Source organism: Leptosomus discolor, chromosome 6 (genome assembly GCF_034619465.1).
Source record: "Leptosomus discolor isolate bLepDis1 chromosome 6, bLepDis1.hap2, whole genome shotgun sequence".
Taxonomy (NCBI): Eukaryota; Metazoa; Chordata; class Aves; order Leptosomiformes; family Leptosomidae; genus Leptosomus; species Leptosomus discolor.
The window spans coordinates 18,322,904-18,348,342 of NC_141396.1; the positions used below are offsets into that span (position 1 = coordinate 18,322,904).

At 40.2% G+C, this 25,439-nt stretch overlaps 1 protein-coding gene across 4 annotated transcripts in view; it reads left to right on the forward strand.

The window, feature by feature from the left end:
- Positions 1-9,751: 9,751 nt before the first annotated feature.
- EXOC6 (exocyst complex component 6) overlaps positions 9,752-25,439 on the forward strand; it is a 101,348-nt gene continuing 85,660 nt past the window's right edge. The window contains exons 1-2 of one of the 4 annotated variants that reach the window (XM_086467412.1): positions 9,752-9,780; positions 15,721-15,792. In XM_086467412.1, coding sequence (XP_086323538.1) covers positions 9,752-9,780; positions 15,721-15,792 — 101 coding nt within the window. Of the gene's footprint in view, positions 9,781-13,432; positions 13,555-15,703; positions 15,793-25,439 lie in introns of those variants that run through there. The other 3 variants (XM_086467411.1, XM_086467414.1, XM_086467413.1) reach the window with 3 other exon arrangements.

The following is a 25,439-nucleotide window of genomic DNA, read 5'->3' on the forward strand; positions in this document are numbered from 1 at the left end:
TAAGCAGCTCTGTGTTGTACTCAACTACTTAAAGTGATCTTAAAATGCTTGCTATCTTGCAACCAGTAGGAATGATGAAGTACAGGCAGAGATTCCCTTATTTTTCTGCAAGTTTTGGAATTGTTTGGGCTCTGACAAAGCAAATCCCAAAGTGAATCATAAGCATTCTTTAACTCTGTTTGAAAGACCTCATTCTAAAACTGAGAGGTAATCCTGTCTCTAGTTCTCTGCTAAGTTTTGCTGTGCTTCAGTCCAGTAGCAAAAAAAAAAAAAGAAAAAAAAAAAAAAAAAAAAGGGAGTTTATCAAACATTAAAAAAACCCCTAAATGTTCAAATCACTTTTTTAAACACTAAACTGGCTAGATTTGAACTAGCTACATAGTAGTCAAGGGATTTTTTTTTCTTTCTCACTTTTAATCCAATTGATGCTGAAGTATTTTAAGCAGTGTTGGTTAATGTCTTCTTTCTTACTAGAACATTAAGTAGTAATTTCCTTTCCTCTCCCCCTCTTCACCTCATGCTTTATATTTACCGAGAACAGCAGGTAACAAGGCAAGCCTGGCATCTGACCAAAAAGGTTTTTTAGCTAGGGATTCATTAGCGTGTATAAAAATAGCTAACCTTATTTAAAGGCACTTCTTACACAACAAGAAAGGGGTTCAATTACCGTATCTCATTTAAAGTGAAGATTAAACATCTTTACTAGGACAATGCACTAATCCCATGAATCCTATTTATGTCAAAATGTAGTGCTATTGGCAATAAACAGCAATTTGAGAAGTCATAACCCAAGAAAATAATTGTCAAGTGACTTTAGAGCTCCCTATAAATTTCCTCTTCATGACTTCGGCAGTAGTGTTCAACAACAGAGTTAAATATTTGTATTAGGTGCTCCTGCCTTTAACAGACTAATTAAAAAGATGGAATTCTTTGATTCTATCTCGAATCATTTGAGTTTTAATCTCTCTCAGGCAAAGTCAGCTCTATAAATGGAGCTAAATGTATTTTTTTCTGAATAGAGACTTTACAGTGTAGCAATAAATTCAAGCACTGGGAAAGTAAATGTAACTGAAGTACCCTTAATGATGCTATTGTGTAGTTGTTATGGTTATAATCCCGTTACACAGATCTTTACCTTGAAGGCTATAAATTCTTTGAGAAATTGTTCTAAGGGGAAGTGGCATTACTGAAAGCATTGTGTTTAAATATCATGAGAAAAGGGATGATTTAAGTTTGAAGTACCAAGTCACAAAAACTGAAGTAGTAATAATGGAGGGAGATTAAGTATTTGCCTATCATGCAGACCTTCTAAATTTGTATTTCCTAAGAAACCAGGCAATGGAACCCTCCCTGGGGTTCTTGCTATTTGCTTCACAGGCATGCCTGGAACTTGCCATTAAGGATCAGGACCCGTTTCTGCTCTACACCTGCAAACTGAAAAAACAGCACCTGAATCAAGAATTGTCAGTCTAAAAACCTGACCCAAAGCCCAGCGAAGTCAATGGGAGACTTTCGATTGATTTTAATGATTTTGTTCAGGAGCTGAGTAAGTATTTCTAAGTCAAAAATCAATATTGTCCCACAGTGGTAATGTTTTCATGTGCTTCTATTGATCCTTTTGTCAGAGATTACAGGATACTTTGGCACTGTCAACAGACAAGGTTTTGACAAACTGATTTGATTTAACAACACCATTTGATTAACATCTGCAGTAGCAAGTATTTATCAAATGTCAGCAAACAAAAGTTCTGCAGAAGGATCACCATGAAAAGTGACTTGTTGCACAATGTGAGCTGAAGTTCAACAGGAAGAGGCTTTTCTTAAAATCAGTTTATGTCAGAGCCCTACATGATGTGCTCAGCATAACCTGGGTATTCAGAAACATTTTTTTTTAACCAACTATATCATCAAGTCTCAGAAAAGCTCTTACCTCTCCTGGAGTACCTTAATTTAACTCCTTACAAAATCATGGTGAAAAGAACATTACTGTGACAATATGGATATAAAAATTATGCCAAAATTCTCAAATCAGATTGAACTTGCTTAGTCTGTCAGTTATACTTTATGATTTAATAATCCATCTTCTTCTAAGTAATTTCAGTGAAATGCATCATTCTATTTTGGAAATACACTTCAGTGTGTTACTGTGTTTACAACATCTGTCTTACAAATGCAACTCCTGGGGCATCATCAACAGGACTGCTTATGTCGGTAATATTTACAATATGATGGTTCAGTTGACAACCCTGTCATTTATCTTTGCCACTTTATAAACCAATTAAAACCCTTCAGTCATTTCTTGAGAATGATTCTTCTAAGTCTGGGCCTCTAATTCAACTTGATTTTTGTACGGTTATTTGAAAACTAATAGTTAGTATAATTTAACAATTATATAGTAGTAGTCTAGTGGCATACAGCTTTCCTACTACATGACCATAATCTACTATATTAGTATGTCAAACTTCTCCACATGATATTTTTTCTCAGTTTACTAGTAGTCACTAGAAAAATCCCCAAGTTTAAAATATCATTTCCTCCCTTTGAAAGAGTCTTTGGAAGAATATTTGAAACCTTTCAGAATTTTCCCAATCCAAACTCAAAACTACAAGTTATATCTGACATAGTCTAGGACGGGTCACATTCATTCACGTTTTCCAAACCAATATAAAGTTTCATTTGCTAATTGAATTTGCAATCATTTATCACATAATATGTTGCAGTATGAATATCTCTAACGGTTCAATCAATCATAACAAAAATGTGGATACTATGTAAATCTTATCAGGATCACTAAAATAATGGGACTTTTGTTTACAAGGTGTCGATTGGTTTTAGAAGATTTGATAATGACTCCAGACAGTCAATAAATACAGAGACTTTTACATTGCTGATAGGAGACGAACTGAACTATCTAATCTTTTTAAAATGACAGACAACACAATGAACTCTGAACTTAATCCCCTCCAAACTTTAAGGAGACATTTTCATGCTTAAAGTACTATTCAAACTCAAATGCTACATTTAAAAAAAAAAAAAAAATCATTAAGAATCTGATTTAAACACACAGGAAAATTCAGAGTTAAGGCTAGTTTTCCTTCCCATTGTGCCTGGGCAGTGGTCTGTGGTGGGGTCCAAGTACGCCTGTAGCTTGTCTTGGCCAAGGAAAACACCTGTGTGCCTTTAGAAAGCAAGGTTGTAGTCAAAGCATTTAAAAAAAAAAAAAAAAAAAAAAGCTGAAGCTTTAATTAGTTTATGTCTCTATCAAGCAAATTTTCCCCTAAGGTTTTGGAGAAGACATGGGGGTCAGTGTTATACGCTACATTTGAGGTGACAGAATTTACACTGCTGGGCTCATAACCTCTGAAAATGACAAATGACCTTTAAGATGAAAAGGGAGTCATAAATGTAAAGCTTATGTTAGATTGAGAGATGGGGGAGAAGGGTGGCAGGCACTGGCTAACATACAAGTTTCTTGTGGGACAGCATCTCCAGGCATAATTACTCACTAAGAAGATTAATCACAGAAGGCACATTTCTCCTTTACTTGAAATCTATGAAGCAAGCCGAGACTTGTTTTATGAAGTGGCACCCACAGCAGTTGAACATTTAGCTAACATCTGTTAATAGAGAGAGAGAAGAAAAGATTTATTTGATAACTACATAAAATTATAAATTATAGATATATAAAAATAAACGAATATATAAATATATTAAATCACCCTTTATTTCAGTTTGACGAATTTTTAAACAAATAATAGGACTGTCTGACTGCAGGACTGTTCCTTCTACTAGTAATAAAGTAAGAGGAGAGAAAATAAAAATATCCTTAAGTTATCAATTCTTCTGAGGCAGATAATTGTTTGCTTTTGAACTTCTTTAGAATCGCTCTGTGCAGTGGAAATCTGAACACTCCCAGTACTGATGAAGGTTCAGTATTACCCTGTTTTATATGGATTGCATCTTGCATATCTCTTCTATTGGTTTGTCTTATAAATACACCTCTCTGGCTAATGAATGGAGGAATGAATCCATTCTAACTTTTTCAGTGCACCCCTCTTGCTGCCTAATGTAAAGCTTAAAGTGACAAATAATTTGGCTTTATTCTTAACATGACCCAGATATCTTTATTGTGTTTCCTGGGTAATGGGAGATAAGTTGTATTAAATCTCTGCACTTGTTATTAATTAATTCCACTGAATAGATAATATTTCTTGAGATCTTTTCGACACCTCTCTGTATCTCAGGTAGATTGTTGTATGCAAAGGGGAAAATACAATTTAAATCATCATTTGGACTTTAAATAATATTTTTGTGGTTACCAAAATCTGTTTACATTGTTGAATGCAATTAGTTGTTCTGCAATTTTCTAAATTTTTTTTGCTTGAGGTATCCTCATTGTCTCAGTAAGTTACAGTATTTGCATGTGAGTGCTTTCAAATATTTTACATTATTAACAACTGATTCCCAAGTCAGGGCTTTCTGAGGCTCCCGCTATCCGTGTTTTGCCATGATTAATTGTTTAAGCTTGTCTTTCCTGCAATGCTGGTTGTGCAGACTATAGTTCCTTGTTGGTTGAGTTGTCGCTCGGATGAGCTACATTATCAGGACAGCCTAAATCTTGTAATGGATTTTTCTTGAGAGATGCGATGTCTGTGTTCTCAAGATGAGATCAATGAGCAGAGGTGAGACTGTGAGTACTTATTTGGCATCAATGTCTGATATTTTAAACCATTTTCCAAAGTCTGTATTTACATTAACTGTACATAAGCTGTATCTTGATTTCAGGCTCCAGTTATGCTAGTTAATTTTGCTGACATATCACAACACTTCAAGACGTTCTAAAAAAAAAATTCAAACTGCTTTGTTTAGAATTTTTTTTTACAAGTTTTACTAATAGGATTTTGACAATCAGTACTTTCTCTGGTGATCATTTGTGGTAAAATTAGTGGAATTTTATGGCACTTTATTTCATGGTGCTTTTCCTTTGCAATAGTATATTTCCATGGTTGCCTAATTAGTATTTCCTGAGTCAGAAAAGACCTATATGTTTTATAATGAAAAAAAGAAAGATGCTCAACCAGAACCCTGCCAGGTGCTACGCTGAATGAAACTGCTAACTTCTTTGGATTCTACTTTTTTGCTTCTTAACTTCTTTAAAACCTTTATTAGTGATTCTAATAGATTGCTTCCTAAATCTGCCCCTGTTTAGTTACTACACATTTAAGGACAAGTGCTGCAGAAAATCTTATAATAAGAAATTTTAACTGTGTCAAAGAGCTACGTGACCGGTTGTGAATAACATCTAACTGGTATCCAGTAAAAGCAAAACCTACAGGTGCCTTAAGACATACTGCAGTATTTTTTACTCTCCTGGGCTCTTTGGTACATGCTCTTTCTCCTATCCTCTTTTTCCACGTGCTCCCAAATGCATTGTGTTTGGGCAGTCCCATTACAGATCAAGTTGTAACTAAGATTAGTTGTAGGTATTTGTATTTTTGTGTCTATTTGTAGCAGCGGTAGCAATGAAAGAGTTTAAGAAAGGTGAATGACCCCTGCTGCATTGTGGGCAAAACATCCTTGGCATGGGCCAGATGGCTCAGGACTTGTGGGCTCACCAAGTTCATCCACTGTGGACTAGCTGTCATGCAATATACATAATGCAACGCCACCAACCTCTCCTCACCCTGGCAGAGCAGCAGGGACCCGCTGTCTCGTCTCTCTGTGCTGCTATGGTAGCTGTTTCCCTCATAGGGCCAAGCTGTCACCATGGAGCCCTGAGAGCATGCTGGTGGGCTTGGGGCTGGCTTGGTGACATCCATGTCCTGGGGTGTCAGAACTGTCCTGTTGTGTTGGGTCTGCCTACGGTGAGACCAAATTTTTGGAGCATTGAGCTCCTCTATTGTTTCTAACAGCCTCCCAGCATGGTGCTAGCCCTCAATGTGGCTCAGCTTGGAGGTCCTGGTCTCCTGAATGGAAACCAAGTACTTTCTGGAGGAAATCCCAGCCGCACCAGGGCCAGTGAGCTTCCTACCGAGAAGGTAGATAAAGGCACAGACTTCTTGTCCTCCGAAAATAGCAGTTACTGTATCTTTAATTCCCAACCGTGCAGCAATTTCACAAGGAGAACTTAACAGCTTTCCAATTTTTGTAATTGATCAGACCCTTCCCTTACTTTGCCAGACTGCATGTGTATTTATAGCCATGTAACACTAAACCAGATCTGCCTTTGTTTTTGTGATTTATGCTTTTTTTCTTGAACAGGAAAGCGTTCATTATCAAATGTTGTGAGAACAATACAGTAACTGGAGGTTATTTTATATGAAAATATTGTTGATTGTTCCTCCCCTAGAAATCTCTCTTGGCAGCTCACTTCCTGCCAAATGAATCAGCAAAAGCTGCTCATGAAAGTTGTTAATATATAATACAATCGCCCAGCACCGCACTTACTCCTTATCTATGAAGTCCTTTTGTGATCAATGATTCACATCACGTTTTGATTACAGTCTCTGAGCACAAACAGTTTCTTAATATAAATTAATGGCCTTGGAATTTCTAAATAAACATTCCCTTTTGTTTAGCATAATTTCCTATTTTCTTACCAAACCAGAGTCTTATTGTAATTGTTTAATTTTCACTGGAAAAAGTGTTTGCGGATGGAATGTTCTCAAAACACAAGTGCTTCCTTTCAGAGCTTTTAGTGTTGATTTACAAGGTCTAACCTGCTATGTTAACTGAATATGGCTAGGAAATATTACCAAAAAGCAGCTAGTATGGAGTGACACTGTAAGTAATGATTCCTGCATTAATTTACTGGAAAAAAAAGATTTTCTCTTGAAGTATAGTACTGTTTGGCAATGTTGGTGGTTTTTTTGATCTTTCACAGTAACAAAACCCAGGTTGTCTAAGCAGGAGATACTGTTAAGATATTTCCCCTAAATTTCCTTATTGTTGTTATCACTACTAAATAGTTAGGCATGGGCTCTTCAGCAAAATTGGTTCTAAAGGTTTGCTCTGGCTAGGTCTGACTAGTAGGACAATTAAAATAACAACCAGCATGCAGTGGTAAGCTAGTGTTAATTATCCCCTCTTGCAAACTCCAGTGAAGCACAAGTGGAGAATGTAGCAGAAGCATAAACCTGACCTGTAGAGAACTGGCACAAAAAGCTATCTGATAATTTTGCTTTTTTTTAAGGTAGAATTATTTCTCTTAAGTCAGTTACGTGGAGTTGTAACTAAACTGAAATAAGAACCTCAGAGACTGGAAATACCTATGGAAATATTTAGTTTAATTAATTGTAGCTAAAGTGATCCAAGCTTCTATTCAGACAAGGGATTTTTTTTCCCAAAAGCATTTAAAAATATAGGCCATGATAAAAATTATCAAACTTCTGAGTGGGTTGCTCTTGGTTTCAATTAAAGCGTTTTAGTTTACAACGAGGATAGGCCCAGAGCAGGCATGGTGCCTGTCAGTCACTGTGGTCCAGCTGACAGGGCAACTCACCAAGCTGGGGTCACTTGGCCACTGCCAGTCAGATGTCCGTCATACACTTGGCCTCGCTTCAAAAGACATTTTAATTTCTGACTTGCTCATACCCCAAACTAGAACAGGGGCTGGTTTCTCAGGCAAGTTGTCCTGTGTTACATAAGGAATTTAAACACTGTGGCTATCTACGACTAGATGATCTTAATGTGGGGAGAAACAAAGCCCTCCTGTTCCCGAAAAGCAACATCCTCCAGGGCAGCATCTGATATACAGCTCCTCCCTGCATACAAGGAAGCAAAGCCCTCAGGCTCCCGAGGCTAGTCCTTGACTCAGGGTTTTTCTGGAGAACAATAAAGAAGCTACTTTGTAAGCTATTATCCAATGTTATCAAGCAGTGTCTCCTTCAAATCTGAAATTCAAACACTGTGCTAAGATATAGTAGATGTATCATTTTAGTCTGAATTACTTTTTGCATGTGCCCAAAGCTGGGGCTGGGCATTATTTCATGGTCTGTATGTTGCAATAGAAATGAAATAGTACTTGTTCCTCAATGGCACCCAGCATTGTATAAACATGTATGATGAAAGTGATTCTCCTCACTCCTGCTGCTGTCAGACAGAAGTCCCTCTGTTCAGCCAGTGGTCTTGATGGCTTTATTGACTTTTACAAAGATGACATCATCAACAGCTGATGATCTCTCCTGATATTTTTAGGCACTTGTAAGATGTCAATGAATTGTCAAAAGTAGATAGTGATGCACTGCCCCCCTAATGGGAGAGTTGTGTGTTATTTTGAGCAATCTACTATAAAAATAACAGGTGTAAATGTACAATAGGATGTTATTTCTGCAATCTTTTGGTGGAGATTGTTATATACACTGTCCAATTCTTAAATCCAGTGTAACTAAACCAAAAAGCAATGTATCTACAGATTTTGACTACACTTCAGGAAAATTCACTTAAATGCTCTGAAAAAACAAATTTCCCTGCCAGTATATAATATACTGGGCAATATGGAGCCATCAGGAAAGTCAGCAATCTTAAAAGAATACATTTTATCAGGTGCTTGCTGAAAAGATGTTTTAATAGTAACGAATTTTAGAGAGACAGCAGTTCAGTTCTAGAAAAGTCAGATTTCTAGTCATGGTGGTGCTTTGAGCACTAAAACAATTTCTAACACATTTCCCTTGGCTTACGGTGTGTGTGTATGCAATACACGGCGATAAATGCTATTTTTAAATAGAAATAACAATTTTATATGCAATAACCTAAAGTACAGTTTGTCCTGCAAACTCTTATCATAATGAAGTGCATTTGGGACAATTAAAAAACTTACTCATTTTACAGCAAATGGCTGCGAATCATACACAGAGGGCTTCTACCTAATCTGTGAAATGCTATCTTACAGTTTCTAAAGGTTTATTAAATTTATTAATGTGTCCAAGATGTATTTAACCTGAAAAAGCAGTAGATTATAAAGATCAAAGCATAAGAAGTAGGTAAGCACTATACATTTTATTAATTTTTTTAAAAAACTCCTATTTCATACACAATTGCATGGTTTTATCTCAAAAAATTAAAAATTCCAACAAGAATTTTTTTGTGCATAATGAATGGAGAGGCCTAGAAAGGTACCAGATATCCATTTTTATAGAGTGCATATTGGTGATTAGAGGCATTCGAGGGATTGAGAAAGAAGCAAGAAACAAGTTAGAGTTCCCTTCCTCCTGGCAAATCTCTGATGGCAGTATTCATCAAGAAGCTCAGGTGGCTATTCAGGTCACAGACTAAAAAAAATTTCTTAAAGCAGATCTGCACCAAGGCAAAAGATGGCGGTGGTAATTCCAGCAGCTCCTTATCTGCCTGTCCCTTTCAAGAACCATTTGATAGTTTTGTTGCCACCATGCTTCATTTAAGAGTCAGGCAGAAATGGGTCTGGCCAACAGAGAAGAAGCAGGCACAAGTGGAACAGAAGCTGCTAGTGGAGGTTCTAGGGAGAATGGTTTGCAAGGATATGGTTTGGGGATGAGCTCGGGAAAGGAGGCAGCACCAGAGCAAGAGATGCCAGAGAAATGACTAATGCCATTGTTGTCCTTGTGGAGGGATGTAAAGAAGAGATATTTTGGCAATGACCAATGAAGTCATTTGTTATGGATGGCGTTGCATGAGAAAATTATCTATAGTAATTCCATTTGAGGGTGGACGCTTTCCCCCTTCCCTTTTTTCCATGAATCATTTAAAATGGATTCAAATCCAACTGGGAAAGAAAATGAAACAAAACTCTGATGGCTTGATGCTGCTAATCTTGCATTGGCAATTTAAAAGAAAAAGTAATCTACCCTGGAATTACATACCCAGTAGGAATGACCCTAGACATCTATACAAGAGTAGCATATGCTACTCTTTTTGTAATTGTCATGTGGGTAAAACGTATTTTTTAAGCATTAACACAGGCAAGCTAGACTTAAATCAGAAGTTCTTGGCCTTCCGGTATCCCATTGGTGTTGAGGAAGAGCAGGAATTAGGGGAGGAAAGGGAGAAAGGACATGGCAAAAATGGTTTTGCTCTAGATAAGCCTCTGCATCCTGCTTCACAACCTTGTTGATATTTGCTTTAATTTTGCCTCTTATTCTATACAGAAGTCCTGATTTGGCTGGGACAGAATCCCAGCCCAGCCATGCCAGGCAGGCCATTAGCAGTTTGAAGTCAGCCAGGGCAGCTGACCTGAGTCAGCTACAGGGGTAGCCTACACCATCATGCAATGGTCATTGTAAAGGGGGAAGGTTGGCTGAGGAGAGGGAGCCCTTGTGGGGTTCCTACTGAGATTCTTCTTCCCCCTTGTCCGGCTTCTCCCAAGGACTGCTCTGTGGTCAATTGTGACAACTGGATATTCCTTTGGCTAAGCATATCTCTGTATATCTCTGTTGGTATTGGTGATGTTTCATTAAATCTGTTGCATTTCCACCTGTGGGTCTGCACTCCTTTTTCCCAATTCCCCTCCCTGGCTGATGAGGGGTTGTTGGGTGATAGAGTGACTGTTATAGTTTAGCTCTGGGTACAGGCTAAATGTAGACAACAGAGTTGTGAACCGTATTTACACCTTCAGCAAGAAATAGGTTTGGCATATTTTTTCAAAGGAAAAAATCTCAGAACGATTGGTAAGACAGCAGCAGCAGCTGTCTTTACTGCTCACAGACCCTGTTATTTCTACCCGTCCAGGCAATGAAATACCTCTTTCACAGAAATAGCTAGAACTGAACAAGCATGGAAAATACCTTCCCTTTTTCTGTCAGACTTCTAGCAGATGAATAGTTTCTCAGGCTTCTTGACCTGGTTAAATTTCAACTAGTACAAGTATGATGCCTCAGAAATTATAATTCCTACTCTCCTTTTCAGCATGGGGTCTACCATAAATTTAAAAAACCAAACAAACAACAAACCCAAAAACAACTTAGCACTGTCTTTTCTGGTAGCCTATTTAGTGGCAGTCTCTGAGTGTGTTGTGTATAGTTGTGAAGTAAGGATACACTGTTCTGCCCAAAGTTGATGAATTTATCTGCTTGTGTCATGTCACAGTACTGAATTTGTCCTTTTGCCTTTTTGGAAAAAAACCCTTTATTTCCTTGGACAAGGCAGTTCCCTAAAGCCTTTTGAGTGGCCCTGAACTCAGCTGGAAAAAAGAAAAGCTCACATATGACTGAAAGGTGTAGACTTTGGGCAAGTCTAATGAGGATTATGGAAGAGATGGGGAGAAACAGAAGACAGAAATGGAGAGAAGGAGCTCAGGTTGGACAGACAGCATGGGTAAGAAGCAGGATCGTGTGCAGCAGAAAGGGCTTTTGGCATGAACAGGCTCTTGCCTATGGATCTGGGGTCACCACTGTATGTTAGATCCGTCTCCACATGTCATGATCTTACACAGGTTCAGTGTGGGTGTAAACCACTCTGGAAAGCCAGGCAGCTGGGCCTGGTGCAATTTGGTCTAACCCTGTACAGAGAACCAAGGTACTCCAACACCCACTTCCACAACCAAACAGACTGTAACACCTGCCTGTTTCTTGGTCATTCACTTTTGTATTTGTTTGCTTCCTTTTACATTGTTTTGCTTTGTTATTAAACATATTTATTTCCAGGCAGCTGTGACACCTACAACAACATGTGCACAACAGATTCAGAGTACGGTTTGATTCGGTTGATTTATTCCTAAAGCAAGATTCTGTGAGACTTTGGGAAAGAAGGAAGAAGAAATTGTACCCAAAGCCTCTGTAAGTATCTAACTCACTTAAAACCACATAAAAACATTCACAAAGGCACTCTGTATAAAATGTCATGCTCCCATCACTGCATCTTATCTTTCTTTCAAGCCACGGTGTGTGATGGCTGGGTGTAGATGTCCAAGATGTCTCCAATTTACCTGGCCTGCCTGTGCTCTGCCACAGTGGCAGCAAATGTACTTTCTTCTATCATGTGAATAAGCTTAAGCTTCACCTTGCTCATTGAAATAATTTTGCAGTTTACTTTCACCGTGTGACCTCATAATTGATAAATTATCACCGAATCTGGTGTCAAGATTAGAACGAGTAGTTACAATATCCATTCATCTGCATTTGTGTGACATCCAGTGGCTGGATGGGTCAATCACAGGCTCACATTTCTTGTGAGAGGTGTAAAAATGACTCGCAACTCTGTTTAGAAGATGAAAGCAGGAAATGTGTTGGATATTAACACTAACAGATCAATTGCTTAATTTCGGTTTAAAAATAAACAGGTGATTAAAGCGGCTTGTTCAAGGGTCCATGTTACAGGTTTGTACATGTGTAACTCCTTGTAGCATTCAGAGCTCTTTCCCACTGCTACTGATGTGAACTCATCCCCTCAGTGTTCCCACTGGGCATGGAGAAGTGAATAAACAATATATCACCTTGGTCAGAAATGAGTAATTTCTGTTTTCCCACATTTACCTGTTGACTGCACCATAAATGTCAAGATTCATCAATTTTGTCAGGAGCAGTACTGATAGGAGCCAAATTTTGATTAAAACCTTTGAAATAGCCAAAATACCACATATAATAAGATGGACTATGCCACATAATATTGAATTACTCTTCTAAAATGTTTACATTGAAAGATCTAAAACTCCAGTCTTGTGTTTGAAATAACTGCCTGAAATTAAAGGAATTGGTGGCAGTTGTGCAAAGTATTTTCTTTGCTGTCATCATAATGACAATGACTTGACAGTTGCACCGCTCTCAGCTATTTGTAGGAGTTTATCCATTCTCTTTTTCTTCCACACAGGTAATGAGTTAGTAACATTTTGTTTACTGCACACTCATATAAAAAACACATTTATCCCAGAGCATTTTTTGCACTCTATTATAAGTAGCATCTACTAATGCTGAAAAGGAAAAAGACGAGAACATAAAAGTTTCTGCTTTACAACGTCCATAAACCTGCTTCATAAATCCAGCTAGTTTCTTGTGTATGTAGGCTTCTTATACAGCAAAAGGAAAAATATGGTATTTAAAAAAATTATTTTAATCTCATAAAACAACAAAAATTGAGCATTGATATCTAGTGTCTGAAATGACTTTAAAATTGTGTTTTCAAACTGACTAAATTTCACGCATAATGTTTATTACTGGTTAACTATTACAAGGATGTAAAAATATTATTTTTGTCATAAAATTTCCTGTTAAGATAAATAAATTGGACACACACACACAAAAGTCTGTGCAGGCCCTGGGTACTGCATACGAGGCAAATATTGCCAGCAGAGACAGGAAAACAGCAGCTGTGCACCATTCTTGGACACAAAGTCCTCAGGAGTCACAAGGTTAGCGCAGGATCTGTTTTTTCATGTCTGGTTTTGCTGACTACAGAGTCCCTTAGTCAACGATAATAATCAGAATAAAAGTCCTTTCCTAAAGTTAGACTAGTTTTGTGCTAATCTATGGCAAGGAAAAGCAAATCAAATCTATCAGAATTGTATCTAGAAGAAAACAAAGATCAGATATATGAAAATGCTCTTGCTGAGATCCAGTCCTTTGAGCTGCCTCTTGGAACCACCCTAAGGTATGCATCTTTTAGATAATATTATATTGTTCATGATGGATTTGTTTCATTCCATAGCCGTTCTTTCAGTCAGCCCAATATATTAAAAACTTTGTTTTCTTGACCCTGAAATCTACCGTAAAGTTGAATTTAATTTCAATGTGATTGGCCCTAAAAGGAAAAATATGAACCAAGGTCACCTACTCAGCATTTTCTTTTCACCAGGACAGACCTCTCTGTTACTGAAGGCTGGCTGCAGATTCTCTGTGAAGAAAGAATTTTTTCTTAAACATGAAAACAAGGGGAAATTTGTTCTTTTGTATAGCAGTGGTTTTAGTTTGATGTCAACAGCCACATTTTTAAAGAATTCATTGCTGCTTATTCTTAGAGTTTTAATAAATGCATTTTTTTTTAACCATTAAAACCACAACTACTTAAGGTTTTACTGTTGATATTCTCAAATCTGAAGATTTTAGTATTTTTTTCATTTGCAGCTTATGGAAAGCATTTAATGGTAAGAATGCAACTGAAAAAAATTTCCTTTGCATATTCATCCCTACAAAAAAGTAACTAACACATAAAAGGTTATGATGTTATGTGTCTAACTATATTGTTGGTGTCTGTAGAGGAGTTTTAAAAATAGCCTGCCTGGCACTAGTAGGTATCAGGTTGCAGTGACTATCAGGCTAAAGAAAGAAAATTTAATTTAATCTGAAAAATGTATGTGTCAGTCTATTATTTCAGTAACTTGGAGATGGAAAGAAAGGAATGTGGGAAGATCGTTACTACATTTGAGTGGTTTCTTGAAGGAAATACTACTGCAGCAGTAGCCTGTAGGATCTTCTCCTATTTCATTTCTGCAGCATGCACTTTGTAGGCACTTGTCTAGGTTTGGAATAGTCCTTGTTGATTTTGTAGGTGTCATCAATAAATTCATCTGTATCAGCACTGAATATGATAAACCACTAGCATGTGCACAGTCTGTGGTGCCATTTATTAACCGGTGTCCAGGTGTAGTTGCATCAGGGCAGGAGATGAGTTTGACTACAATAACTGGAAGGGTGCCAAACACACTTGTAGCTGGTTGGTGTCTAGACTTTGATGCATTCGCAGTTGTAAACTGCTGTCAGTTCCTCACTGGAAAAGTAGCTACACATCACCCTGAATTTTTTATACTTCAGGCCCATTTCCTTATGTTGGCTTCCCACTTGTGCACTTTGCCCAGAAAGCAGGCGTATCCTGTCTCCTGAGCATGCAAAGCCCAAGGACTAGCTCATCTTTTGGCCACAAATCCCGAATTGTATAATTTAAATGCAAAATGGGCTATTCCTCCATCATTGAAAAACGAAGCTTTGCTGTACACATGCTCGAGGGCGCTAGGAAAACACAGCGAGACAATGCATAAAAAGGTGCACCTTTTGGTGGTTCTGTTTTTACCCCGACCCCCAAATTTCTATGACCTAAAGAAAGGAAGTAAGCAAGTGGTGACCGAACCTGAACGCAGAGCCCCCACGGCAGGGGTGGGTGCCGGCGGCAGCCCGCTCCGCTGCCGCCTCCCTGCTGGGGCCAGCACCGCCCGCGGGTACGTGAGCGGAGCCGTTAAAAGCGAAACAAAAGTAGTAAAATAAAATTTCAACAAAATCCCAAGAAACAAAACAGAACTAGCTCAGATGAAAAGGCCGGGTTTGAGCCCATGAGCCTTCAAGGCATCTCTGCAGCGCGGTGTAACGGGGCGCGGGAGGGGCAGCTGGTCCGTCCGTGGCGCAGCCGGGAGGGGGGTCGGATTTTGGGTGCCCCTCTTCTGTCACAGGGCGCTGAGCGGGGCAGAGCGGGAGGCGCCAGTAGGGGCAGCTGCCCGCGGTCTCTACCGGGCGCTACCGCCCAGAGATGCCCGGGGGACGGAGGGGCTTTGCCGGGCTCCCAGGGCGCCCCCAGCGCAGCCCTTCCCCTGAGAAGGGCCGCGGGGCACCGCCGAGCTGGGGCGAACGGGACGGGCGCGGCCCGGTGCGACCTTCTCCGCCTCACCTCCGCCCTGGCCGCCTCCGTCCCCCTCGCGCCGGGAAGCCCTCCCCGGCGGCGCGCGCTGCCCCCCGCCCGACTCCGCGGCCGCCTCCGCCCTCGGTCCCTCCCCGGCGCCTCCCGCAGCGGCGCAGCCGCCGGGTCCCTCCCATCCAAGATGGCGGAGAGTCTTCCCGAGCATGATCGGATCCTGCAGGAGATCGAGAGCACCGACACGGCCTGCGTGGGACCCACCCTGAGGTGAGGGGCGGCGGTGGCCGCGGCGCCGGCGGCGGACAAGTGTTCGCCGCCCTCCCCGCCCGGGGAGCCGTGCCTGACCCGGCCCGGCCCGGCCGCGCTTTCTGACAGCTCCTCCCCAGAGACATCGCGGGGCCGCCCGCAGCGCCTCCAGCAGGAGCGGGCGCGCCGGGCGCGGAGGAGACGCGCAGCCCCCGGGGACGGCCCGCGGAGGCCCGACCGCCTTCTCCCGCCGCGGGCGCTGCGGCGTCGCTGCGTCCCGGCCCCCCGCGGGGTGGCGAAGGGAGAAGGGGCCGTCACGGTGCGGGCAGGGAGTGGGGCCGGCGCGGCCGCGGGCGGCTGTCACCCCCGGGCTGGCGGCGCTGACAGGGAAGGGGGGCCGAGCGGAGGCTGCGGCCGTGCCCCAGCCCCCGGGCTGGCCTCCCTCTGGCATTGTCTGCCGGGGAAGCGGGGCGCTGCTCGGCTTCCGGCGGGGATGGGCGCGGCGGGGCCTCGGACGGGGCGCCGGGGCTGGGCCCGCCGTGGGCGGCCGGGCTGGAGGCGTCCACGGTAACCCGGTGCTGGCCTCTCCGACGCCTGGGCAGGGAGGGCTCCTGCCCCGCGCTTGGACATGGGGTATCTGTCTCCCTGGGGTGTGCCGGTACACCCGGCTCTGTGCTGAGAACGGGACTGTTGTGGGTGGGCGTTTGCATCAGTAACTGCAGGGCTCCTTTATGTGCCACCTTGCCTAATGCGGTCTGAAATCTCCTGCTCGCATCAGGCTCTTTCTGGAAATGTGACAGTGTTCAGAGCATTTCTGAAATGCGATGACTTCAGCGGGGTTTTTTCTTTTTCCTCCAGTTCCATACACTGCCAAATGATGTAGCTGGCATGTTGAAGAAAAGGTTTTGCCTAATCTTTCCTGTTAGAGAGAAACATGTCAGTGCCCTTCAGTTTAGGCTGGGGAGAGAAGAGCGAGGCCTGGAGGAGTGAATTGGGATATGGAGGAGGTGCGTGGGAAAGGGGATCTTCATCCTGGAGCTATGCTCATGCTTCCCTGACTAGAGAGGTCTGAAAGGTGTGAAAAACCACAGACACTAGCCTCACTGGGGAGAGAGAACTGTGAATCTGCACATTATCTCTTCGGGAAGATAGGAGAGCCTGTGCGCAGGGAACTGGAAAAGGCGGTTTGTGTGGGAGCATGCCGCAGGGCAGCGAGCAGGCACTGCTGGCTTCCCCTGGAGAGGCGATGGTGCGTGCTGGAGAGCGTGGGCAGGGCTGGGCAAGGACGAACATGGGGTATGCAGATGGAGATTCCTGTGCCCAGAACCGATGGAAGAGAAATGCATGTTGCATGTGAAATGGGTCATTTCGCACTTCGCAGTGAATGACTTTGTGGTTGGCTGCGTACGTCTGTGGTGGGTCCTCCAGCGCCGAGGGCTGTGTGGGAGGTGGCAGTCTGTGCATTTGTGTGAGGCTGGGGCTAATCAGTCCTCAAAGACCCCAAATGGGGAGCGTGGTGGTGTGGCCCAGCCATCACCTAGGGCTGCTTGTGGGGACAGCCTGGTCTTGGAGACCAGGTCAGAGCAAACTGCGCTCTGACCTCCCTTTACTGTTCCTTGAACGCAACCAGTGAGGTGTCGAGGCTGAGCATCACAAGGAGCTTCACCTGTGAGAGTTTGTAAGCTCAAGTGGAGAGAAAGTAGCTGAGATGCTTTCAGACTTGAGTTGTCCCTGGAGGCAGTTTAGCCATGTCTCAGCTAACAAGCCCAGGCAAGTTGGAGCTGATGTATGCAAAAAACACGCCAAAACAAAAAACTTAGCAACAAAAATATTAAATATAATTGCAGTTTCGCTAGCATTTCCGGTATAGAGCCTTTATCAGAGGAACCTAAGTAAAGGACATACAGAGAATCAGGCTGCAGAGTGGAAGAGGGCATGTTTGGGAACCACAGGTGTAGATGGGAGAGGAATGTAAAAGGGGGAAGGGACAATATGAATCTCTTATCCACATTAAACATTTAAAATGTGTCAAAGCTTTTACAAATATGAACATTTAGTTGCTTAATTTCTTTGCATGTTCCTGTCCTTTGTTTTTCCATTTGTATCTCATCTATCTTGTCTATCTTGTTATCTTACTGACTTACCAGAAGGGGAGTTTTCCATTGCTGACTTTCAGAATATTTAGAAAAGAAGTGCATATTGGTCTGGTTGAACCTCTAGTGTTCATTTACAAATAATAAAAAAATGAGGCTAAAGAATGGTTACACCCGGCTGAACGTTTTGAAAGAAGCCCAGCCAACATGGCAGAAGTGTGCTGCTACTTTGTAAGAACTGCAATGTGTAAAATCAAAACTGTAGCTATCTGTTCAGCTGCGGCTCTTAAAATTTGTGAATTGCTGTGTGAAACTGACAAGTCGAAAATCCCCGCTTTAATTTCAAGATTTATTTCAATGAACGAAAGCATGAATGTGAAAGGGAGCATTATTTTCTGCACAAGATCTAGGCTTTACTTACTAAATAATATAAATCAAAGAAATGAGTAATTCTGTCTGCAGTTGCGTAAGGCTACAACATAAAGTGATCCATGGATTTGCCATCATGGAAGCCATTGATGCCAGTTGTCTCACGTAATGACTGAAATTACATTCATTTCATTATATGAAATGGAGTATTTTTGTAATCTATGGTATTTAATACTGGGAGAATATTTTTAGCATCGTGACACGAAATAAAGTACCAACATACCTACTTAAATAGCAGAACAAAAGAACAGGCTTGAGGTGAGCGGTTCGGATAAGTAGCATGAGGTAATATTAACTGCTGAAGATTGTAGGATATACAAGATCTGACTTATCCTTAATTGTTCGTATCAAGATCTTAATATCTTCCTAATACATCCATGCTTCACAAAAGAAGCGTATTTTTTTTAGATTCCATGGAAACATGTTTTTGCTGATGTTTTTCTTTGGTGTTTTGTTTGCTAGTTTGATATAGCTGTCTCTGCCAGGGTGCTGTTTCCTACCCTGCTAGAAGAGTGGCAGTGCTTGTGGTTATGATACAAAGAATAATAGCGTATATTGATATATAGTGGGTTTGTGTGTAATTTATAGGTAAGGCATAACATATGACTGATCCTGCAAGTAATTTTCTAGTGCTGAGATCCACCCATGTATAGAAAGGTGAAACGCAGGTCCTTTGTAGGAAGAACCAAGGTACAGCTAGTACAATTTGGATTATTTACTGTTTAGGAGAGTAAGTTAGCTCCTAAGGATTGCTCTGCATCTCAAGAAATATAAAATGAAGAGATTGTATTTGATTAAATTAATTTTCTTTTTACATTTTAAGTGGCTGAATTTATTGATTTAAAATTGCTGTTATTTAACTTGCATCTCTAAAATTAGTGATACACACTGAATCATTATAAATGAGACTTAAATCAACTGGATAACATGCCTTTCACTAAATAGGCACACTGTGTATATAGCAGGCCAGGATTAATGCTTTTTCAGCAGACTCCCTGAAACTTTTATCAACATCTTTCTGGCTTTAATGGCTAACTAAATGAGACTAGTGACAACACCTGTTAAAGGCTCATCACTCTCACCTTTTTATATAATGTGTTAATATCTTATAATTCATGTCAAATACATACTGTTGGGATTTGCAAAACCAGGGAGAGTTGTCAGCGCATTTCTGATCTTTGTAAAGGGAAAGGAAAAAGACAAAAAAGAAAGGCAATTCCCATAGCCCTCTCTTAAAAAAAAGATAAATATATTAAAAAGTTAAGAACAAAAAACTTTCAGGCCCTCACTGGACTGCATATAAATACATATTAACAAAATTTAAGAGTCGGTTTTTAAGAGTGTCTTCACACTTCTTGAATACTCTGTTGGACGTGCCAGGGTAATTAATAAGATAAGTTCTATTCAGAAGAAAATAATTGACCTTATCTGCTGTTTAGTTGGTTTTATGTTCTTTGAAATAGGTCGAAGTGGAGCTTAACGGAGTAGATGCTCTGCCAGTGCCCTGATACTATGCTTATGAGTCTCTGAGCTTGTGGTAATATGTAATATTTCAAAGCCCTTTTAAAAAAATAAATTAACTCTCAAACTCTAGCTTGGCAATGTACTACATAAGCTTGTGATCAATTTTTTTCTGAACACTTCATCTCTTGAGCTTCGCATCACTGAGTCTGCAGTGTTCTGTGATCCCCATGCACAGCCTGTCAGAGGAGTACCTCCATGCCCACAGCCACCTGGCTAAACAACTAATACAAAAGTAAAATAAAATTTAAAAATTATGTGGGAATTGATGATGGGAATTTTATAGGTGAGGTGAAGTTGATAAGGAGGTGCTATGTTTGTTGACGTATCTGTAAGTGGGATGTACCCTGTGGCTTTGACCCACAATCGCAGCTCAGAAAATGCTCCTTGAAAGTCAGTGTAAAAATGCTATTAAGCAACTTCTCTCTTCCTCTGTTTCTGAAATCTGTCCTCACCAAGCTGTTGCCTGGTAGATGTTAGAGCATCTTCTAGGTTGCTGTAAGTTGTGCTGGCTATGAAACTTCTGCAGAGTTATTAGGGGGCCTCCTGTGAAGGCATCTCACTGGCATGTTGTCGCTGGCTATGGGAGTAACACTGACAACAGCCTTTACGTTGATGCGTTTCTGTCTGATGCTGCAGTGTGCTGCGCTGACCTTCCACTGACCTAGGACTGCGTTGCACTGGTAAAAGCAGCACTGAGCCACCCAGCTGCTAAGCAAAATCACTTCTGCATGGGGCTGCTTTTTTCTCATTTAGGCAGAACAGAGTTTGGAGGAAGGATGTAGATTTGTTGTGAGCCTCATAAATTAGTATGGGTGAAGTGTTAGAAGCTATTGATAACTTCATCCTGAACTTCTGTCTCCGTGTTGCAGAAAAGCTGAAGGTAAAAGGCACACTTCAGTAAGGCATTATTAGAGGGATAAATCGAGGAAGCAAAGGTAGCAATAGTGATCCAAGCAAGCGTATTTTGTCCTTTCCTGATCAAGGTTTCTAGGAAAATTCAGAGGTAGAAATATGGAGGGAGAGTCTAATACTGCTGCTTTTACTGAGTTGTGGTACACTTTGCAACTGCAGGTGCTTTGCCCCAGGTTGGGGGCCGTAATTTGTATAATGGAGGTGTTCCTGTGTCCATTGAGGGGCCTTTCCAAAGCTAAGTGAATAAAGTGTCTAAAATACCCTCTGGTGTTTTTGCTCTGAAGCCTCATGTAACTTGTTTTACCAAAAGTATACACTATTATCACTAGCAGGCATGATTTAGTTACATGATTCTGTATCTCTAGTGGAATAGTTAGCAAGCAGTAGCATAGGCAGTGTGAATTGACTTCTCTAGATGTGGGAAGAGAGTACAGCATTAACACAGTTGCAAGCTGGGAAGTATTTTTTCTGAGCACTTGCCTATGGGCTGTTGGGATGTGTGATGTGGTTATCCAATGACAAAGTGTGGTTGCCCTCATTTTTGCCCTGTGGTCTTACTTGTCAGGTATGATTCTCTAAAGGCTTTTTTCTGTGTTTTCATTATTTTGGTTTTGGATTATGAGCCAACAATTCATATTTTTGTCTATATCTTGTTCTTGTTCTGAATATAATAAATATTTAGTTCTCTAAATAAAGAGGACTGTGATCATCAGTCAGTGCTTTGAATCAGAATTGAAATTGATCACATATTTTGATTTCAAATAGTGTGATAATGTTTTTACAATAGTGTAAGCTATTTTTATGGTTTGAAAATCAGTAGTCTTTATCTTCATTAATGGTCTGTCTTCAAAGCCTGCTCTGTTTTAAAGTTAATGTGTTTCTTTCCTGTTTCCCTTTCAAACTGAAGTTACAAAGTAGCCCAAAGGAACTAGAAATTCTGTGTGTGTTAGCTGTGGTCTTTTTTGGATCGGGTCACAGAGTGTACTTTAATGTGTATTTATATATCAGTTTATTATAATGGCTAACTCCTCTATAGCAACACAGTTGCAAAATAGTAAGAAGAATGGCCTCCTTGCTGAGAACAGTGTATCCTGAAAAACTGGTGGCTGGCTTGTAGTGTCAGTTTTGTTTTGTTACTGGGAGCAGGATTTGATTATATTCCAAGTGTTTAAGTTGAAAGGCAACTCTCAGATAAAGCAACCGTCTATGTGAGCAGGTCTATCACCATGTACACTGCTATGAAGGAGCAATATTTTTTTATTGCTAGTCCATTACATAGTCAAAACAGCATAAGAATTGTTCTTATGAAATATTTTAGAAGGTGGTAAGGGTTCGCTTCCATTGCTGCAAGTTTCAACATATTACTTCTCTACTTTTCTAAAAGCCTGAAACTGTTTGTGGGTAGTCATATCTGCACTGCATTTTTCTGTTGTGCAAAAAATCTTTAGGTTCAATGCTGATTAAGTTTGTCGTGAAATATGTGTCTGCAAATCAGGTTATCTTAATCTTTTTAAGTGTTCATGCATCAGCTTCTGACTTAGTTCTTGCAGTGTTTTCCAAATAGGCGATTGCCAAGTGAAGCTTTAACCTAACTAGTAACCTATGTGAATAATACTTCTGAAATAGCTCTCTCCAGTTGCACAAGCATTACCAAAGAGCTTGAAATTGTTCCCGTGTCTAGGAAACACATTTCCAAAGACATTAAAGCTTTTAAAAAAAGAGGGATCATTTGCTGAGAGATCCAGAGTAGTGTACTTGATAGGTGGTTCATGCAGTTTATATCATTGCATCTCATCTAAATTTAGCCTTCTCATCGTATGAATGGTTGTTCACTGTTACATCAGTTAAATTCAGGAAAGCCAATTGTTATTCATGTTATTTCTTCATCAACTTGTTCCTCAAGCAGATTTTATTTAGTGTCTGTTGACCCAGATTTTGGATTTGCCTTATGTGTAGGAAATGCATAATTTTATATCCTTCACAAATGCCAGTCACGTGGGTACTTACTTTCTTGCAGATTTTTTTGAGAAGCCAACAGAATACACTGTACTCTAGCTTTCTGTGTGCACATTGCTGACTGAGCAATGTTGCTCTGAGACTTTGCAGTTTCCTCAATACAGATGTCTACCTGAGGAGCCTTAGCATAATTCATTAAATATAAGCCTGTTTTTGACTTGTAAGTGCTAGAGTGTTTGCACATACAAGGCTGAAATTACAGCAACTGCAGTTAATCAAGTTTTGTCATGTTGTGCTTTATGGGTTATAGTACTAAAGTGAGCTCATAAAAATCTATTAGGATTGATATTTCTTAAATAATGCTTCTAAAGTAATGCCAGGAATGGATTCGCAAATAGGAAACTATTTCTATGGGTTGTAGTAAACTATTAAGTACTAACTTGTTCAAAAACAACCTAGCTTTGCATCAGCATCAGGTAATCACATTAGATTTTATCTTACTGAGAGGCTTGCTATGGCTAGTTATAAAATCTAGCTGTTGCCAGTCTTTCTGGCTATTATCTGATGATAGTTGAAATGCCCAAACCTAATCCCTGTTACCACAGACCTTGGTATAACAATGACATCATGTTCAATTTGCTGTTCAGCTTAAAGTATGCTCAACAACGCGTCTCTTCCCCGTCTTGTCCGTGTCTACTAAGGAATTATTTGTATGCCTGACAAACTGTGTCCTATGCAGGAAGGAGTTAACAATCTCTCCTGGAGCCTGGCTGAAGCCTTTCCTGTACCTCAACCTTTGCCAGTAATACCAAACTAGTAGGGAACTTAATCGCTGACAGAAGTATTAAGAAGGAATGAAGCAGGTTTTAGAGTGCAGTGGCCTTGATGGAAAGACTTGGGGTTTGACAGAGAGGACCTAAAAGATGTCTTTGAAGACTTCTGCACTAGGGACCTGCAGAGAAGAGGGCTGGGATTTTTTTTTTTTTTTTTTTTTTTTTTTTTTTAATATAGCATGAGGAAGGTATTCAGCTCTAATACTGTGTGTGGGATTTTCACTATGTCTCAGAAAAAGTAATTTGCTTGCAAAACTGGAGTGAGCATAACTTGCAATTCTCCCATGAATCAGAGTAATACAAGATTAGTAATGCAGATACTGCTGTAGTATGCGTACCTAGGGGGATACTTCTGAGCCATTTCAACTTCAAAAAGAAGTGTTTAAACTTTGAAGTATTGCGTACTTCACGTTTCCTACATTCTATTCTCCTGTTACAGGCATTTAGATGTTTCTGTTGGTAGCAGCTCTCACTGAGACTTTCACAGTTTGCATACTTCCTTGTACATAGAGTGACTTTGAAGGATCTCTGCCCTGTTGATTTCAGCGAGGCAGCGTTTTCTTCTAAGTTTGGTTTTTAGTTAATTTCAACATAAAAGTAACAGTTGATATTGTTTTGTACAGTATGTTTGTTCTGTTTTATTTCATAAACTTAGGAAACTAATTAGGTAGCCAATGTGTGCTACCTCATCTTGAAATGTGGAGTTTCTGTGGTGTGCTGGAGAGTCACCTTTCCCTAAGGCACGATCAGATTTTCTGTCACTTAATCTGTTTATCGATCACGTAGAGAACTGGATTAAGGTAACAAAGAGTAGTAGAAGTCAGTTGCTTCAACACTGTTAGTTGCTTCCCAACAGAGAGAAACACTGTGAGTTAGTTTTAGTTGGGCTGTTGAATTAAAAACAGACTTTCTTTTAAAGAAATCTTTCATTTTCTTCAGTGATCCTGGGAGATGTGCATGTGCAAAGGATATATAGTACAGGCTGTTGATTTGCATGAGAGAAATACACAATGATTTTCTATGTATGGCCTATGTGAGCTCATAGAGGTAACAAAAATTAATAATATAAAATTATTGGAAAATATATGCTTTGGTTATATGTTTGCAGAGAAATGTGACACGTCAATGAATTATCTGGTTTGGTCTGTATTACAGAATACTTTCTTGATCCGATTGGTTTTGAAACTTTTTGATTATTGGGTATTTTATTTAATCTGGAACTTCTTGATTTCTAAAATCTATTTACATCTGTATAGTGCTGATATTCAAAGTGTATTGAAATAAGTAACTTAGACATTTGTGACATTAAATGTTCTGTTCTATTTCATGTGTCTTGTCAAGGCTCTACTGAAACGATTGGTATGTATCTATCTTGAAGGTTACAGTGCCCCAGATAAAGAAGACTGATTAGCTATAGGTTGTAATAGATTACTAATATAGATGCATAATTATTTCTGGGACATGTGTAACAGAAATCTGATCAAATCTTTAAAAAGAACTTAGAAGCTTGCAATTTCATTTATAGGTGAATCCATTGCTCCTAAAATGGAACAATTTATGTTACAGTCTGTGGAAATACTAAGGGAAGATAAGAATTTTGCTATATGGACTTCAGTTTCTTGTTTGATTTTTTTTTTTTAAATGAAATAACATAAGTTCCAACTATGCCCACTGTATCAGTTTAGGTACATGAAACCGATGGACAAACTTGGCATATTGTTACACGGCGATAGCTAGTACCAAAGTGAGTGAAGCTGGTTTTCTTTGCTGTCTTTTTTATCTACTATTACAACACAAAATTAGGAAAAAAAATAGTAGTGCAGCACTTGTTTTTCAGTTTCTTACTTCATACATCAGTAAGTCGCACAAAGGCTTAGCAGGAAGAGGCATCTCCTTGGTCAGCAGTGTAAAAACAGGAAGG